Below are 18,840 nucleotides of genomic sequence, written 5' to 3'. Positions count from 1 at the left end.
ATTTTACTAATTCTGGGTCACTGAGAACGAAAATGATGCTTAAAATTGTTGATTGGCTCTAGTTTTCAAGATATGCTATTGGGTCAGTATGTACGACCCTAGACTTGGGAATGGCGGAGGATAAGTGAGTTATAAAGGGAAGGGATCTCAATTTAAACCAGAAATGACTAAAATACATCTTTGACTGGATCTATGAATAAATCTATGACTGGGTTTGGACAGTACTTGCTTTTTAGGCAAAACAATGAATGATGCAATCTGAAGCTGGTATTGCGTCATACATGATATGAATTGCATCATGTTATTCCTAGAAGTCATGGATAATGCAATCATAACGAAGCTTACATCACTCTGCTGAACAAATTGCCCTATATCAGCTCTAGAAATCATACAGTGTCGTGCTCTCTTATTTGTCAGTGTTTGATTTTGCAAAGGGACACATTTCTGTTTAGTCAAAGTGAGCAGAGATGCCTCGTACCTGTGTGAACAGTGCAGATAACTTCTGCTATGTTTGTGGTGAAGTGACTTTTGCATCACAAAAGCGCAGTATAACCACTATGGTTAAGAAAGCCTATCACCTTAATTTTGGCTGCAAAATTGGAGATCAGGACAAGAGGTGGGCCCCACACATATGCTGCAACACTTGTGCAACAAATCTTCGCCAGTGGTTGAACAGGAAAAGGAAATCTATGCCTTTTGCAGTGCCAATGATTTGGAGAGAGCCAACAGATCATACCAGCAATTGTTACTTCTGCATGGTGCCTCCAGTTGGGAAAGGTGTGTCAAAGAAGAAAAAGTGGACTGTGCATTATCCAAACATTCCATCAGCTATACGCCCAGTACCCCACGGAGAAGGACTGCCGGTTCCTGATGCACCAGAATCATTCTCACTTGAGTCAGACGAGGAAGAGGAAGAGGATGAAACTTCTGGTCCTGAACCATCAATGTCACAGGACCCACATTTTCTCCCATCCTCCTCCTCCTCTGAACCACACCTCATAACACAAGGTGAACTGAATGACCTTGTCAGGGATTTGGAACTACCCAAGAGTAAGGCAGAGCTGTTGGGCTCCAGACTACAGCAGTGGAATCTCCTGGCAGGTGATGTTAGGGTTTCCATGTTCCGTGACCGTCAAAAGGATCTTGTCCCATTCTTCTTCATGGAAGGTGATCTTGTAGCCTGCAACAACATCGATGGTGTGATGGCAGCCCTCAACATCGTTCACGATCCAGATGAGTGGAGACTGTTCATTGATTCATCGAAGACGAGTCTTAAAGCTGTTTTACTGCATAATGGCAATGTTTTGCCATCAATTCCAGTTGGTAATGCAGTCCATATGAAGGAAACCTATGACAACATAAAACAACTTTTGAGGTGCATAAACTATGACCAACATCAGTGGCAGCTTTGTGTCGATTTGAAGGTTGTTGCTCTCTTGCTTGGTCTGCAGACTGGATACACAAAGTACTGCTGTTTTCTCTGCGAATGGGATAGTCGTGCAAGAGATTCCCACTACATCAAGAAAGATTGGCCACTCCGACAGTCATTGGAGCCTGGGAGGAAAAGTGTTCAGCATCCACCACTTGTTGAATCAAGGAAGATATTGTTACCACCCTTACACATCAAGCTGGGTCTGATGAAGAACTTTGTCAAGGCCATTGACAAAACACAAGCAGCTTTCAAGTATCTCCGTGGAAAATTTCCAAGGTTAAGTGAAGCTAAGATAAAGAAAGGTGTCTTTGTTGGTCCTCAGATTCGTGAACTTCTTCGAGATGATGCATTTGACCATGCACTGCGTGGCAAAGAAAAGACGGCATGGAAAGCCTTCCAGTTAGTGGCAATACATTTTCTCGGAAACAACAAGGCAGACAACTACAGGTTGTTGGTGGAAAACCTCCTCAAGGCATACAAAAGTCTTGGTTGCAACATGTCACTAGAGATACATTTTTTGCACTCTCATCTAGATTTTTTTCCACCGAACTGCGGAGCAGTGAGCGACGAGCACGGCGAGTGATTTCACCAGGACATTGCAACAATGGAGAAACGCTATCAGGGCAAATGGAGCCCATCAATGCTTGCAGACTATTGCTGGACAGTGACAAGAGATGCTCCATTTAATGAATACAAGAGACAAGCCAAGAAGCGCCAAGTAGACACTGAATAGGACTAAACTATGTACATAATAGTTTTTTGCCTTTTGTTTCATAATAAATTTTATTTATATAACCCTTTTGCTGATTTTTAAAGTGTTACATAAACAGGACAGGTGAAATATTATCATGTAAAGCAACCATAAACACATGAAAAGACCTAGGTTTACAATTTATGATTAAAACTCTACTATCTACACAATATACATAGACATAAAATGTAAAAACTTAAATATCTTAGAAACAGTAGCCAATCAGTTGTTTTAATTGTCATATTTGAATTCAGCACATCAAAATACATAATAAATAGCACATTTTATCTCTGAAGCAGACGACTTCTCAAAAATTGTAGACCAGTGTAATAGGACATGTGGGGAACCTTCATAATAAACAGTGCCAATTGCCTCACCTACAGTTAATCATAGCACAGTAGTAACTTCTATATTTTGTGGGTCTTTATCTGTGCATAGCTTTTAATATAAATTTCTCTAATTTTGGTACAGTTTTAAAATATGTGGTCACAGCAGAGGTACACCTTGAATGTGGGGGCAGAGGGATAGGAGTGCCCTGTCCTGGGCACCATGGCAGCTGCTCTAACTCTTCTGAGTCCCGCTCTCACCTCTTCCCCTCCACTTGCACACAGTTACTGCCTCCCCTTTGGCAGAGATGTGCCCCACCCCTGCCTACTGCTGGGTCGAGGGGCAGGAGCTGGCCAGAACCTGATTGTTTGGGAGCTGAGCCAATCAGCTAATGGGGAGGCAGTAACTGGAGCTGGATGGTGTGGGTGAAATTGGAGGGGAAATGGAGCTGAGCATGGGTGGAAACATAGATCGGCTCCTGCAATATTTCCATTTTGGGGGTGTCATCCACTGTTGTCCCTGGTACTGGGGCACTGTTTGCTTGTGGTATTAAAAAGCTGTATTCCAAATCCAGTTCTATAGGCAAATAAGCAACCTTATATCTCTGTTAAGCATTAGATCATTTACTACAGTTCTTCCCTGATTAGTGATAATGAGAGCCCTTTTTGAATAGTGTACTTATGAAGAATACTTATTGCTACCCCTACCCGTAAGGTTGTATGTCTTTAATTGTTTTTCCTCACCTCCTCTGTAAAAAGACTATTTTCCACTAATGTATATATTGATTACCTAGAACTAGATCAATGCAACTTGTAAGTTAAAATGCACTTTTGCTTATCTTAAATCTGCACATTAAAGACACTAAATTTTATTCTATATGACTGGACATTATATCTACAAACTATATATCTTTCTATAATTGCTGAAATTCTGTATCTTCAGCAGGCTCAAAATCAAAGATTATAACCATTTTTAACTGTTCACTCGCATTTGTTAAAAGTGATTCATGGTAGTACTGTCTGTGTGATTGTCTGCAAAGAATCTAAAAGAAGTGTATATTTGAAACAGCTTGTTCTAATTATTATGGATATTCAGTGATCCACTTCAAGAGTGAAAGACATTTCAATCAGTGTTTTTTGCTATTCAAATTAGTAGTAACAATTTATTCTGTTACAAATCCACTGATATTGGGCATGCAGCCTGCCTGTGCATGTCTTTTGGACTGTTATGGAAGCTTGATTGAAGCAGAGAGTAAGATACGATGCTTTTAAAATTGCTGCAGGCCTATTTTCCATCCTGCTGTTTTCAGATTGCTGAAGATCGTATCAGAGTGCCACTCGTCAGAGGTTTTTCTTGCTAACAAACTGAATTGAATTGTCTGTTCAAGTATAGCCTAAAACAGTGGTTTTCAAACTTTTTTTCTGGCGACCCAGTTGAAGAAAATTGTTGATGCCCGCAACCCAACAGAACTGGGGCAGAGGGGGTTGGGGTGTGGGAGGGGCTCAGGGCTGGGGCAGAGAGTTGGGATGTGGGGGTGAGGGCTGCAGGTGGGGCCGGGGATGAGGGGTTTGGGGTGCAGGAGGGGGTCAGGGACTGGGCTGGGGGTGCAGGCTCTGGGGTGGGGCCGGGGATGCGGGGTTTGGGGTGCAGGAGGGGGCTCTGGGTTGGGGGGGCTCAGGGCTGGGGCAGGGGGTTGGGATGCAGGAGGGGGTCAGGGCTCTGGGCTGGGGTGCAGGCTCTTGGGTAGGGCTGGGGATGAGAGGTTTGGGGTACAGGAAGGGGCTCTGGGTTTGGGGGTGCTCAGGGCTGAGGCAGGGGATTGGGACATGGGGTTGGGGTGCCGGCTTACCTCGGGTGGCTCCTAGTCAGCAGCGCAGCGGGGGTGCTGAGGCAGGCTTCCTGCCTGTCCTGGCACCGCGGACTGTGCTAAGCCCTGGAAGCAGGCAGCAGCAGGTCTGGCTCCTAGGCAGAGACATGCAAGGGGCTCCACGTGGCTCTCGCCTGCAGGCACCACCCCCCAAGCTCCCATTGGCCGGTTCCCAGCCAATGGGAGTGCGGAGCCGGTGCTCAGGGCGGGGGCAGCACACGGAGCCCTGTGGCCCCGCCACTTAGGAACCGGACCTACTGCTGGCTGCTTCTGGGGCGCAGCGTGGTATCAGAACCGGTAGGGACTAGCCTGTGTTAGCCGGGCAGCACCGCCAATGGGACTTTTAACGGCCCGGTTGGTGGTGCTGATCAGAGCCACCGTGACCCAGTGCCTTACATTCCGCGACCCAGTACTGGGTTGTGACCCGCAGTTTGAAAACCACTGGCCTAAAGATGTCATGAGCTTTCCACTCTAACTGCCATGAACCACAGTTCTGATCTCATTCTAGATGAATCCAAGATTACATAGATTTTTGGCAACCTTGTTTTTTATTGTTAATGATAGAACAGCACTGACCTTGGCTGTTTTTTAGGGCTGGTTGGCTGGCTAAACAAGTTTTGTATTTGCTATCCTGAATGAATCAGTTGCAAAATGTTGGGGTTTTAATTGCTTTTATGCATTCATATATTACTACTTTGGTGGATAAGGTATGTGCATGATATGTATATTGTAGCAGTTTGTTTTGTTTCTGCAGTTATCATATTCTTCCAAACTGACAAACTCAAACTGGCTTTGTGCCAAAAGGAAAATAAGCATATTGGAGGGATAAAATACAACTCTCTGTTTGTGGTATTACTCCACCCACCCAGTGATCTGTAACAGGGGAGAGATCCTGGGGAACTATTTGACCTCCAAATGTGCCTGGGAGTTGCATTTAGAGCTTGCTGCTATTAGTCTTCACAGCATAGGAACTGAAGATTTGGCAAGGAATGCTCTGCTGATTCCCGAGGTCAATGCATTTTAGAAGGCGTCCACATTTTGTGATAGTTCTGTTTTTAATAATAATTACAGTTTTTAGGGACCCCCAAACACTACGCTCATTAAGAGAAAGAGAAAAGCTCCCAGATACAGCTGTTTATTGGAGTTGGAGCAGAAAGGAATGTAATAAAGAGAGAGAGAGCGGTTATAGGGAAAAAAGAGAGTAAGGGGGCTGTAGGAGTTAGGAGGGTTGGCCCAAGATTTTCTAACATCATTTGGATTCAGAAATACTCTTGGGGGCATTTGTAATTAAATGGTACAGAAGAAGAAATTTCAAGATGCAAGTGTGGTTTGTGGTTGTGGTGTTTCAATGGAGGAGATGTTCTGATTTATAGCAAATGGCAGATCAGCTCTTTTAATAAATAAACCACTCCCCTATAATTCTACAGTTTTTCTTTTTTCCCTGATCTGCTATTTCTCCTCTTCCATTTTTGTGTATCCCTTTCTCTTTTCTATACATTTCTTTCTCTCACTTTTTAATTTGGCTGTCCTCTTCTGTGGTTTGGTTCCACACTGTTGTGATCCTTTTTGCTCCAGCCCCATTTCTGTTCTTACTATTGCAACTAACCTTTTTTTCCCACCACCTCCCCTTTTTGGGTCACTACAGACATTAACGTACATCAAACTCTGACGTGTTCCAGGTAGATTGTCAGTTTTCCCAGAGTTCTAGACCCTTGTGGGTTCACAATAACCACTTGCACACATTTCTATTATATAAAAGTTTTTTAGTGCCATTTGCCTAAGGGAAATAATGCAGTAACCCTAGGCATGAAGGATTACAGCTGATTGTAGTTAGTTATACGTGCTGTAATTACTAGTTTAAACCCCTTGAAGCAGTCCAAGAAAAGGTGCACAGTTAATGCTGCTCTTAGAAACTCTTCAGGCCTGGGGTGCACCTTCCAGTCCATCCCTCTTTTGAGGGCAAAGTCTTTTTCTCCCCCCTTCAGTATCAAAGATCTGGATAGACTCCACGTCAAGTTTCCTTTCTTTCTTTTGGTACTGTTTCAGGAGTCTTTTTTGGTTATCTCCTTCAATGTAGTGGTGTCCGTGCTTGAAGGCTCCTCCTGCAGGGCAATTGTCAAACCATAATCCCCCTGAGCCTCCAATTTGATATGTCCTCTTTTTACTAGGCTCTACTCCCTGTGTTAAATGATAGGCGGTGTATTCAGCTTTGTCTCTTTAAGAAGTTCTTACTCTTGATTGTCTTCTATGATAGTTTCCAGTCTCTGGAACTCTTCTGTAGCAGCAGCATACTCTCATGCCACTATTTCTTTGAAGACCATGAAGGGCTGGTCCACCTAACCGTTAATGCCTCTTAATCAGTTGTTTTCCATGTATCACTGCTACTCCCAAGGACCTTGGCCCTGGTGGGACTACTTGAGTGACAGTTTGATGATTCAGTATCACTGTAACCTTTAGATTTGTCACCTGCAGCAACTCAGCCACTTCTCAGACTTTAACCTCACACACTCAGCTCCTTACTCTTAGTGGTTAACTCTTAGTGGTTACAGACCTTCCACACAGCCTCCCACCTATGCTTTGCACCTGGCTGGTAAGTTGTCTCTTCTGGACCTGATCCTGGCTTTCCCCTGGCTGGTCTTTTTAAAACACGGCCTCTCTAGTTGCAGTGCTGGCTTTTTGTCCATAACAGTTGACACAGGGTGGTTTATAAACTCACTTTTTCCTCCTCAGCTTTTCTTCACTAGCTCTACTGCCAAAAACAGCTGTTCTCGTATGGGTCCATTATCTGTCCTTTTCATCCCTTCTCAGTAGTTCTGCTGTTCTTAGTTGTCCTCTTCCCTACCATCCTGAGGATCTCTGTGCTGGTAAAAGCCCCAAGATTTGGAGAAGAGGGGGTAGTTCAGTTGATGCTAGCTACTGTCTGCAAGAGATTTTTTCTTCCTGGAGCTTTTAAATGTTCCAGGAGGTACCACCTGATAAAATAAATTTTGTTGGCCAAGTGGAAAGGTCTTCCAACCTCCCAAGCTAACCTTTAATGTTTAAGATAATTCTGGGGCTGGGGACAGTGATGAGTAATGCAGCAGTAGGTTAGCTACACAACTCTTCAGAGGGTATGCAAAGCTGTCTAAGTTCTTCAGTTTGGCAACATAGCAGCTGTAAGTGATTTACTTATTACAAGAATAAGGGGTGTGAAAGAATGCCTCAGATCACAGCACATTTTCTGCTAAAGGATTCTTTGGCACTCCCTCACACTCTTACCATGTCCTGAATTTCTCTCTGGTTTAATGTTTTGTATTAGAAAAAACTGTTAACAAATGCTCTGGATTACATTTTTAATGCAAAACAACATATGTGAGCTTTTAGGCAGGAGGGAGGGATCCATGGCCACTAGAATGCAGTATAGAGTTTGAAAGCTATATTTTTTCCCTCCATACAGCCTTCCAGATCTCCTCCCATGGTCAGTCGCTTGCATGTATTGTCAGACATTTCAAATGCAGAGCCTGATTCTGCTTCCTACACTCCTGCATAACTGTCAGTGATGTATGAGAGGAGGCGTGATCTGGAGTTTGAGCTGGGACCTCTGAGTCTGATCTCAGATCTGAGATCAATCTAGTGTGTGGTCTTGGGCAACTCACTTAACCCTTCTTTGTCATCATTTCCCCAGAAGGGATGCTAATGCCTACCTCAAAGAGGAAGTGTTCAGACTGGTTAATATTAACTGATGCAAACTTTAAAAAAGAAAATACTGTATAGATGCTAAATGTTATCAATCAGTGGAAGTATTGCTATGTAAATGAGTGTTGGATCATTCCCTTTCTTGGGAATATTGGGCAATAAGGGTCTTTTCCCTGAGGGGTACTGACCATCTAACTGATGTTCATATATGGCCGCTGTTCCCATAGTATGTGAACACCTCACAGCCTTTAATGTATTTATCCTCATATCATCCATGTAAGGTAGGGAAGTGCTATTATTCCCATTACAGATGGGGAACTGAGGCACAGGGAGACTAAGTGACTTGCCCAATGTCACAGAAGAAGTCTGTGTCAGAACAGGATATTGGACTTGGGTCTCCTAAGGCCCAGGCTAGCACCCTGATCACTGGAGTGTCCTTTCTCTCTACTCCGTGTGCAATTCCCATTGATTTTGTACCCTGTTCTAGTTCAGTTTGCAATTTCATTATTTGGTATAAATATAACACACAAGAGAACTGCTACATAAAATGTACAGAACTTTTCCTGGGAACAATTCAAGGAGCCAATAAATATAAAGAAATTGCAATACATTCAACACAGAGGAGCTTTGGGCCCAGTCCCGCATTGAGTTCCATGAAAATGCAAGGTCTGCCCATGCAGAGCAAATTGCAGGATCATGCCTTGCTGTACATAAGATGACATGTTTCCACTATAGATCTATATCTATATCTATCCATTTATATTTTGTAGGTTCAAATAGTTACCCAAACACATAGCAAGGGTGACCGAAAACAAATGGTCAGAAATTTTTTTTTTAAAGATGATGTATAACTAATACCGACATGTCGTTAGTAACTTCAATTAAAAAAATTATGTAGGCAGATATTTCCTTATGGACAAACAACACTAGTAACAAAACTGTAAACAGGATTTTTTCTGACATAAAATATGAAAAATTTGAATCTAGTAATAAAAAAATTCCCAAATTAACCGATTACAGTGACAATTACACCATGCTTCTTTACTGTTTGAACTGATTGTTCTTTGTGTCTTTCCCATTCCTCATCTTCTTTGTCCTGCTCAAATGTTTCTGGATAAACTGGCAGCTTGTCTTTTGGGCACTCCTCATAATAACTTCGGACATATTTTCCAACATACCACCCTTTGTATTCCTCAGGCGTTTCGCATTCTAGGCCAGTGTAGTGAACATTGTAGTGATGCTCTAACCAGTAGAAAAGGTAATGAATGTTGTAATCACATCTCCAAGGGTTCTCTCTCAGCCATAATATTTTCAAAAAGTAGAGGTCTTCTAATACTCCATATTCAAAATTTTGCAGTGTGTTGTTTGATAAATCAAGCTCCTCTAAGTTAATGAGTCCTGAAAAAGCAGCTGGTCAATTAAAAAAAAAAAGTTACTGAAATGTAGAATTGATAGAATAAAATAGAAAAATATGCTTGTAACAGGGGAAACATTCTCATATTAATATGGATTAAACAGTATGCTTATATACATTGGTCAAAAATCACTGGTTTATATTTTTTATTAAAAGGCTACAATTAAGGCTTCTTGTAAATTGAAACATAAAAGTGTGGATCTACTCTGAGAAGTGGCATGTAAACCTTCACAACAGATCTGGTGTATTTAGAGTAGCTTGCACTTAATTTACTGAGAAATATAAATTTTCTCTGCTTGTTTACTCCTGTTAGCACAGTAGAGATAACACAACAAAGAGCCGGTGAGCTGGAATCTAATTGTGCATCATGAGAGAATTGTTCCAATAATCAGTTATATCGGTGCCACACCCATTATTGCCAGTAATATAGGTTTTGCAGGCCAAATCAGAAAGTCATTGACATCTCTGCAACTCCACTGTCTTCAAATTGTACTCAGGCCTTGACTACACACAGGGTTGTACAGCTTTAACTATACTGGCAATGGGGCTGCCCAAGTGAAATGAAGACTGGTCTGTACACAGATTTTGTTCTGGTATAACTATTTTGGTTAGGGGTATGATATTTTTTGGGCTGAAATAGCTATACTGGTATGTATACCTAATGTGGACACAGTTGTACTGGTATAAAGGTGCTTTATGCTGGTATAATTTATGCCCCTTTTCATATGGGAATAAAACACTTGTATACTGGTATAACTATGTCCACACTAGGGGGAGTTGTACCACTTTAACTAATACTAGTAAAGCTGTACAACCTTTGTAGGTAGGCAAGGCAAGACAACAGAGTTGCGGAGATATCAGTAAATGCCTGATTTGGCCTATTTATTACTGGTAATAATGATGAGAAAGAGAGAATCTAATTTCACTGTTAATTCGGACCCAGGTTAAGTTTGCTGGGCTGCTAATTATAAAAAAACAAACCCTACTTATTAACGGAGTATATTTGATAGGGAGCCAATGAGAGACAATAAACATGGAATTAAACAATGCCATTTTTATAGAGTCACATTTCAGAGAAAAACCCACCCTTTAAATAAACCCACTCTGTGGTCATTATATAGCACAGGACTTAGTTTAAGGAGTCTAGCAATGTATTATTTTTGACCTCTTAAACACTATTTTATTGATGTCACTATTGTCCACTGTTACTAAGCTTCCAGAATGCTACAGCAGAAAGCAGCCTACTCTTTGTTTGTGTTCCTTACTTCTGTCTCCTTCCTGTTTCTGACTGTTTTCATCATATAAAAATATACACACATCCTGAACAAATAGCCTACAATATTTTGCACTAAATCAAAGCTATTTTGAGATCTAGTAATATAACAAAGTATCTCAAAAATATCAAATTTCATTAACTTTTTCAGTCTCTATATTATAGTGACTCCTATAATTTAAAAGCAGCCATATAAAATTAAGCCAAATTTTGTCAGATTTGGCAAGTAGTGTTTAAAGATGTACTTAATTACATAACATTTGGGTATTGATTAATCTTCAGTCCCAAAAATTCCATTTTTGCTCCTTTTCTGCTTGAATTTAAGAGTACCCCAAAATCCATGCTTGCTACATTGACTTCAATGGGGTTGCCCAATATGCATGTCCGCACAGTTTGGCTCTATAAAATCAATGGATCTGAGGGCAGAATTTGGTCCAAGCTGTTAAGTTTTCTGATCTTCTAGATTTTTCTCATTTAGAATATATATGATAAAGACATAGCCAATGCTAATAATTAATAAAGCACACAGTTTACTATTTGTATAAATATATAGAGTTGTTCTTACCAGGATCTATGTAAACTATTCCATTACTGCTAAGGTTTAATATCTTCAGTTCATTAACATCTTCAAACTCCTTGGCTCGTAGTTGTTTGATTTTGTTGTTAGATAAATCGAGTTTAACAATATCTGGAGGTATGTTACCTGGAACTTGCTTTAACTCTTAAAAAAAAATGAAAAGATGGATGTTATATCGTCTGTAGATTATCTCTACCGCTTGCATGTCGCTGTAAGAGCAATTTGTGCCAGGGTATAAAGATGACCTGTGTTCCTTGCATTTAGAGATAGATGGGGTGTAACTTTCAGAAAAATACAATTTGGAAAGCATCATAGAATATGAGAGTTGGAAGAGGCCTCAGGAGGTCATCTAGTCCAACCCTCTGCTCAAAGTAGGACCGAAGCCCCACACAGATTTTTTGCCCCAGATCCCTAAATGGCCCCTCAAGGATTGAGCACACAACCCTCGGTTTAGCAGGCCAATGCGCAAACCCCTGCTTGCTAAGTATCTGGGAAAACACAGAAATACCTCATATATCTTGCATCTTTCTACTTCCCTTCCTGCTCCTTCTGTTCATCTAGCACTGACCACCCCTGGTTCATTCTCAGTCTTTTCACACTGTTAATGTGAAAGTTATTTCTCATGCATCTCCTGTTGACTGGAACAGCCTAACATGACTGTCTATTTTTACGTTTCATCTGAAATAATTTCTCTTCTTTATGCTAGTACATAGTAATATCTCTTCCTATGCTTTACATTTTTATTTTAACTTGTATACAGCTAAATAATGCAGTTACAAAAATGCTATTCAAACTAAGGGCTTGATTGTAGTGCACTTCCTCACCTAAATAAAACCAATGGGGCTACTTGTGTGAGTAGGTGTTCATCACTGTGAGAAAGTGTTCCAGAATCAGACCCTAGTATACTGTATTGTACCATTTGTTTCACACTACCAAAAGTTGATGTGTTCTAAGTATTAACAGCAGTGAAAATACTATAGTTACTACCCTTATGTAAAGTACTGAGGCATTTCTAGGCTTTTTATATATTTTTGCCATATTTATGGCTCACCATTACTATGAGCACCTCACAATCTTTAATATATTTATCCTCACAACACCACTATGAGGTAGGGAAGTACTATTAATCTTGTTTTACAGATTGGGAACTAAGTGACAAAGAGTCTAAGTGACTTACCCAAGGTCACATAGGAAGTCTGTGTCAGAAAATGACATTGGGCTTGGATTTACCAAGTCCAGGGCTAGTGCCCTAAGCACTAGAGTGTCCTTCCTTCAATGAGCTAAATTCTGCTTAGACAGGCTTCTTACTCCCTGACTTCTTTTAAGGTCCGTTGCATAGCCCACATAAGCAGCAGGTAGAATTTCAAATCCTGCTCTCAAAGGAGCACAGGCTGGCTACATGGTACCCCAAAAGTTGTGGGGAGGCTGTGCAAGGAAGATCCAAAGTTATGGCTTTAACACCTAATGCACCACATAGAGTGAGAAGGAAATAATGTGTCCCAAGAAAAGATTTAGCAATGTGCCTTTGAGGCATAGAAAGCTAGTAGTGCTAGAGGATGCACTTTTAAAATATATAATTTTGTTGGCAGGCACTTCGATTTTTTATCAAGAGCTGTATCTATTTTTTGGGAAAAAACATTTTGTTTTGGCTGACATGATGATGTTTAAGAAGTAGCCACTGTGCATGCCTAGGGACAGATCCTCAGCAGATGTAAACTGTTAGAGTTCCATTGACTTTGGAGCTCTGACAGTATAACTAGCTAAGGATCTGCCCCAGTGTCACTACTTTTCTTAATGGTTTATTAACCCAGAGGTTCAGCTTACTTCTTATGGTTTCCCAGAGACTGCTTTTGAGTGTTTAATGGAAGAACTGTATCATATCAGACTTATTCATCTAGTTCCATTGAGATACTGTAGTATCATTATTTCTAATAACATTTTAAGATCCATATTATAGTGGATTTTGTAATTTCTCCAAAATTTCCACTCAGATTTGATCATCTACATGGAAAAATGTTTTCTTATCATACTTTGACACTGGACCAGTTGGTGTCTGAGTTCAACTGCACTAACTTTAAAATCAGTGAGATAAAGAGAGTGAAAAACAAAAACAAAACCCTAACAGTATTGTGCATATTTATTGCAAATGTGACCTACACCCATTCGATCTGAAGTAAACCTCATGCCTTTTTTATATGACTCTGTCAATCCTGCTCTGACTGCTATTTTCTGTGATCTTTGGGTGAAGTAATGATATAGTCTTTTCTCAATACCTGTGAGGGAAATTTCAACTTTAAATCTGAAAATTAAGGATAAAAAGTAATATATTGCTCTTGCCAGTAGCCTTGCATGGAGTAGGGGGAAATTTGGAAAGGAGGATATAACAGCAAGAAGGGAGGTTAGAAAGGGAGGGATCTGGACTTTCTAGCCATTTGTGTATTGCAAAAAGCATCCAAAGTGTTGGGATGTTAAAAATGAAGTAGGCCTATTTCCATTTGGTATAGCAAAATAATGAGGTCCTTTCTCTTACTGTTTGAAAAGCTACCCGAAGACAGTACCTTTCAGGTACCAGTAATTTGTCTATGCGTGATATCACCTCTCCTTCTCTTGTGAAATGATCTACACTAAAGACAATAAGCAAGACACAACCTGGAGCCTTTATAATCTAGTAGGTCAGCATATAGAAACAAACACTCCCAGTTCAGTCTGGAGACTCCTGATTTTCTTGTGAAGCCACAGACAGAATTTATTTGGAGACTTGATGCATCAAAGGGTTTTGTTTTGTTTTATTTTTTGTTGTTTTTTAAAGGAAAGACTTGTGTAACACTGGCCACCTAAATACTTAGATAGCTAAGAACCTTGTGATTATTTACAATAACATAATGCAAAATCACATAGGATGACATGTTGCTGCAACCAGGAGGAATCTCAGTTTTATACTCTAAAAAGTTGACAAATCTAGTATATCACTGATTTGGTGAGTGCCTGTTTAGGGGAAAAAAAACCTGACTATATACACATTTTAAAAAGTCTTCCTCCATCATGCATTTCCTCCATCATTGGCCTTAAGGCACTTTTCTAAGGGGCAGAGACCTGTCCATTCCCTCACTTAATGTCTTCATGCCTTCTTTGGGGTGTGGAGCACTCCTGGCATTGCTAGTCCGCCTACCCACCTGTTGTAAGTTGTTTGGGTTAAACCTTGTTAGGGTTTGTGCCATAACTTCTGTCTTTCATTTAGGATGAATGTAAGAAAGTGACTGAAATAATAGCAGCCTCCAAACCCAAAGCATAGGCAGATGTCTGCTATTAAAATAAAAAGAAATGCAAGGCTGCCCAGAAATTTGAATGAACTGGGCAGAGGGACTTGCTAGGTATTGCCTGATCAGAGGGATAAGTGTGTGTTTAAGTAAGAGAAGCAGGAAACATTACACAGAGAAGGACACAGCTGGAGCCTAGACAAGCACAGTGTGTGAATCTGAAAGAAGCCTACAGAGGTGGCTTCTGAGTCAAGTGCTGGTTAAAGAGGCTTAGGACCCTAAGCAAAGAAACTGACCCTTGTCGTTTAGTTCCTCCTGTGTCCAGAGAAGCAGGGCTATGTACATTCTTTATAAATAAACAAGCCTGCATTAAAGAAATAGCTGACTCTATTAACAATTTCTCATCCTAACTGGAACAACCCACAACCCCCTGAATTTGACTAACCATTTGGGTAGAAATCCACTGGAACTTTGTGGTTGCCTCTTAGAGGGTATGTGGGGGTAGCAGCTCCGTGTACCTCTACTACATCCTTATGGGGGCGGATATAATAACACACATTTTTAAATAGCCAAAAAAGCCTATGAAACCCCAACCAAGAGTTGACCATACTGAAAGGCTTCAGGCAGCTTGAAGGAAGAAGTCACACTGCCCTGGTGCCTGTATTCTCCCGTTCCTAAGAATTTTGAGTCCATTCAAGCAGATACTCAACTCAGATAAAATCAGCTCAAATCAAATTTGCTCCCCTCTGCATGACTTATACAGAGAGGATACTAAGGCCTAAAGTATCAGCCTGGAAATTCAGCATTCACTCTGATTTCCTTATATTTGTATATTTATATCAGGTGCCTGTCTTTGTTCAGTAGTAATGTTTACTGGAGCCATAAGGGGTAATGATGGCACAGAGAAGACCCTGTGATATCTTATACTACAAGGGCAAGTAAGAAATGAATAAAAGTGAGCCAGGAGGAAAGGGTAATAGGGAAAATCAAAAGGAGGAAGTAGCCTTATAGGGAAAGAGTGGGGGAGGGAGAAGGAAGAAGAACAGGAATGAGCACTGGGGAAAAGGAGGTAGGAGGACCAGGGCCGGCTCCAGGGTTTTGGCCGCCCCAAGCAGCCAAAAAAAAAAAAAAAAAAAAAAAAAAGCCGTGATCGCGATCACGTGATCCGGCAAATGGAAGAAAATAGCACAGCAGTTTGGCAAGCATGTTACAAGATAAAAATAGCTAACATAGTACAACGGTCAGGCACTACAGGTTGTAATTTGCAAAAATTGGGCAAAATCCTCCCTAAGTAGACTACTTCCTCATCTTTGTACTGTTTTTTATTTTATGTTTTGTAAAGTTGAAGCATGAACTGAATGCAGTTTGCAATGGGTGTAACCAGAGATCAGTTCTCATCAGAAATTTTTTTAGTTTTTCTTTGGTAGTTCTCATGGGATAAAATATGGGAAATAAAAAGCATAGACAAACCTGGACTTGTATGTTCACATCTCCCAGATGGGCAACTATTTACTCTTCGGGTTCAGTTATGACTCCTAAGACCCTGAGATGCATTTAGGGATGGGAGGAAGCACTCTTCCTAGTAGCAATACCTGGAAGCATATGACTTTGAAATGCCTCCTGGGCCCTGGGAGGAAGAACAGGGAGAGTACCCTTGCTACAGCTGTTCAAAAGGAACAGCTGGTACTTTCCATTATGCAGAAAACCTGGTACACAGAGGGTGGGACGACAATGTCTTTCCATTCAGTTGGGCCCTTTCTGGGGCCTCTGAGTGCTACTGGCAGCTCTCTGCTATCAAATTATGGCTACCCTTGTGCACTGGAACAGGAGGAAGAGCTCCCTGTGCTCTTCCCTCTGTCAGGGCAGTCACTTTGAAACAACTATAATTTTGTTTATAGATTTATTGGCATATGTAAAAGTAGCTTTATTGGAGTAAAACCAGTCAAAACTAGGCTCTGCTGCTACAATAATTTAAGTATGTGCTTAACTTTGTTACTGGGAGCACTCCTATTGATTTCAGTTGGAGTATTCATGCTAATAAAATTAAATACATGCAGGAGTTTTTGCAGAATTGGGCTCTAAAATGGAGATGAAATACTGCAGTTACACTCTTTATAATCACAAGAACAAAGAATTTGTTAGTACTATTTAAAAAAAAAATAAAGCAAAAAATTTCTAGAACCGTACTGATTTTCCATAACCTACTTAACTAGAGAAGAAATATAACAGCAAAGGAGCAAGAACATTAAACTTTGTCACTGAATTAAAAATAAGTAAACAAACCTTTTCTTTTGCAATCCAATGTTTGTATGGGAAATACATAAATATGACAAAGAGAGGAATCAAATTCTGGTTTGACAACTTTAGGCTTTGCTGCTGCTATATTTTTGGGGTCCAGTCTTTCCTCTTCAGTACATAGACGTTCAGCTTTTATCTGCTTTAGCTTTTGATCTTTCAGTTCTATTGGGTGTACACACTTGGCATAATTTCCCAAGTTCCTGTTTGTTGGAACCTGCAACATCGTAATAAGAGTTTCCATCTCACAGGTGCAATGCCAAGGATTATCATAAAGACGCAGGTAGTTTAGAAGGGGCATATAAATAAAAACTTCCTCTGATAAAATCTTAATCTGGTTATGCTGAAGTAAGAGTGTGGTAAGTTTGTTTAAACCAAAAAAAGCCTCACTTCCAATTTTTGATATATCATTCTGTTGTAAATCCAGACTTTTTAACGTTTTATACTTGGAAAACATATTATTCTTCAGTTTGCGAATCCTATTTCTTGCTAGCAGCATGTGTCTTAAATCCTCAGGCCAATCAGGAGACACAAAAGTCAGTTTTCTTTCTTGGCAATCTAAGTATTTCTCTTGAAGATAAGTATACACATCACAGGGGAGGCCTGGGGCATAACGCTTAACAGTACTAGATGCTTTTCTTAAGCTGTTTGTCCTTCCATTATTTGCTTTGTTTCTCAAACTCCCATTCCTTGTCTTCCTAAAGTAGGCTGCTTTACAAAAGAAAAGTAGTATTATAATAGTAACCACTTTCATTCTGACATCCAGTTGGCCCCAATTACTTTCTGTGACAGCTGGAACAGTCAAAGTATTCCTTTGAAATATGAGTTTGGAGCTAATATTGTTCTGAATCGAGGAGGTACAGCTGGTGGATGTGGAATCCCTGTGTAGGAAGAAAAGTGGAATATTAGAAAGTGTAAAATAGACATTTTCACAGAGACTGGTACTTAAAATGAAGCATTACAAAATGGTTCAGCCAGCACACTAGATTCACTCAGAACTTGAAAATTTCTCAGACAGGGACATTAAGGTCACTTCTTATTGTTTAGATGTTTTCACGCTCTCGATGATCCACTTTCATTCACTTTGATTAAATTTAGCAAGCTGTCAAAATACAGGGCTAGATTCTAGCTGGCTTTCGTTTAGATGCACATACAGATTCAGGGGAAGGGCACAAGGATTCCTTTGCCCCATTGTGCCCTCTGCAGAAGAATCAAGCACAGTCCCAGTCCCTGGTATCATGGGCATGGAAGGATTCTCCCCTGCTAGCACACAAGGAGTGCAAATCATACCAGAGGAACTGGCCAGCTGGGGAGAGTGGAGAATGCCCTCATTCTTAAGGGATGGTAAAGCATGTGCATTCCTCCTGTGTTCTGTGGAGGTATAATCCCTCCTGGAGTTCCCTTTTGGGTGATGCAGCTTTATATGTCCCTACTCACGGCTGTGTACCGAGTATACAATATGGTCATAAAATTCTATTTTGGCAGGGACTTGTTAAACCCTGAGGTCTCATTATCTGCCGTTTACTCCTCTTACATGATTCCAGCTGTTTGCTGGCCAAAGAGGGCCGGATGTGACTCCCTCTGGATCGTGTTCAGTATTGTTTATGAGTCAGCTGCAGGGCAATGCATGATTCCCTTGGCCTGTGCATGATGTCTCTGCAGGATGCAGAGTCCTTGTTGGTCTGAGAACTTTGAACAAATCCCAGTTTTCAACACATACCATTATATGGTAGTTTTGTGTACCACTAAACCATCATTGTGGTTTCAAAGGCCTTGTCTTCACTAGGAAAAAGGTGTGTTCTTAACTCAAGTTAACTAACATGAGGTAAAATTATATTGAAGGCAGTTTGTAGTTTATACATGAGTTAGCAGGTGAAGATGAAGACTGTGGGAAAGCCTGTAATTTACCTTGACCTGCTAACTCATGTGAGAACTACGAACTGTCTTGTCTTCAGTAAGATTTTACCTTGTG

The 18,840-nt window shown here is 40.7% G+C and overlaps 2 protein-coding genes across 2 annotated transcripts in view; one reads left to right on the top strand and one right to left on the bottom strand.

The window, feature by feature from the left end:
* Positions 1-18,840, top strand: part of FBXL13 (F-box and leucine rich repeat protein 13) — a 164,028-nt gene that overhangs the window by 61,799 nt on the left and 83,389 nt on the right. The window lies entirely within an intron of this gene.
* LRRC17 (leucine rich repeat containing 17) lies at positions 9,059-17,622 on the bottom strand. The gene is made up of 3 exons (XM_065397446.1): positions 16,857-17,622; positions 11,305-11,460; positions 9,059-9,462 (listed from the first exon to the last, which is right to left on the bottom strand). The coding sequence occupies exons 1-3, from the start codon at positions 17,620-17,622 to the stop codon at positions 9,059-9,061; spliced, it is 1,326 nt and encodes a 441-aa protein (XP_065253518.1).

Source organism: Emys orbicularis, chromosome 1 (genome assembly GCF_028017835.1).
Source record: "Emys orbicularis isolate rEmyOrb1 chromosome 1, rEmyOrb1.hap1, whole genome shotgun sequence".
In the NCBI taxonomy this organism is placed as follows: Eukaryota; Metazoa; Chordata; order Testudines; family Emydidae; genus Emys; species Emys orbicularis.
The sequence above is the reverse complement of the archived record's forward strand: the minus strand, read 5'-3'. Positions and strand labels throughout refer to the sequence as shown.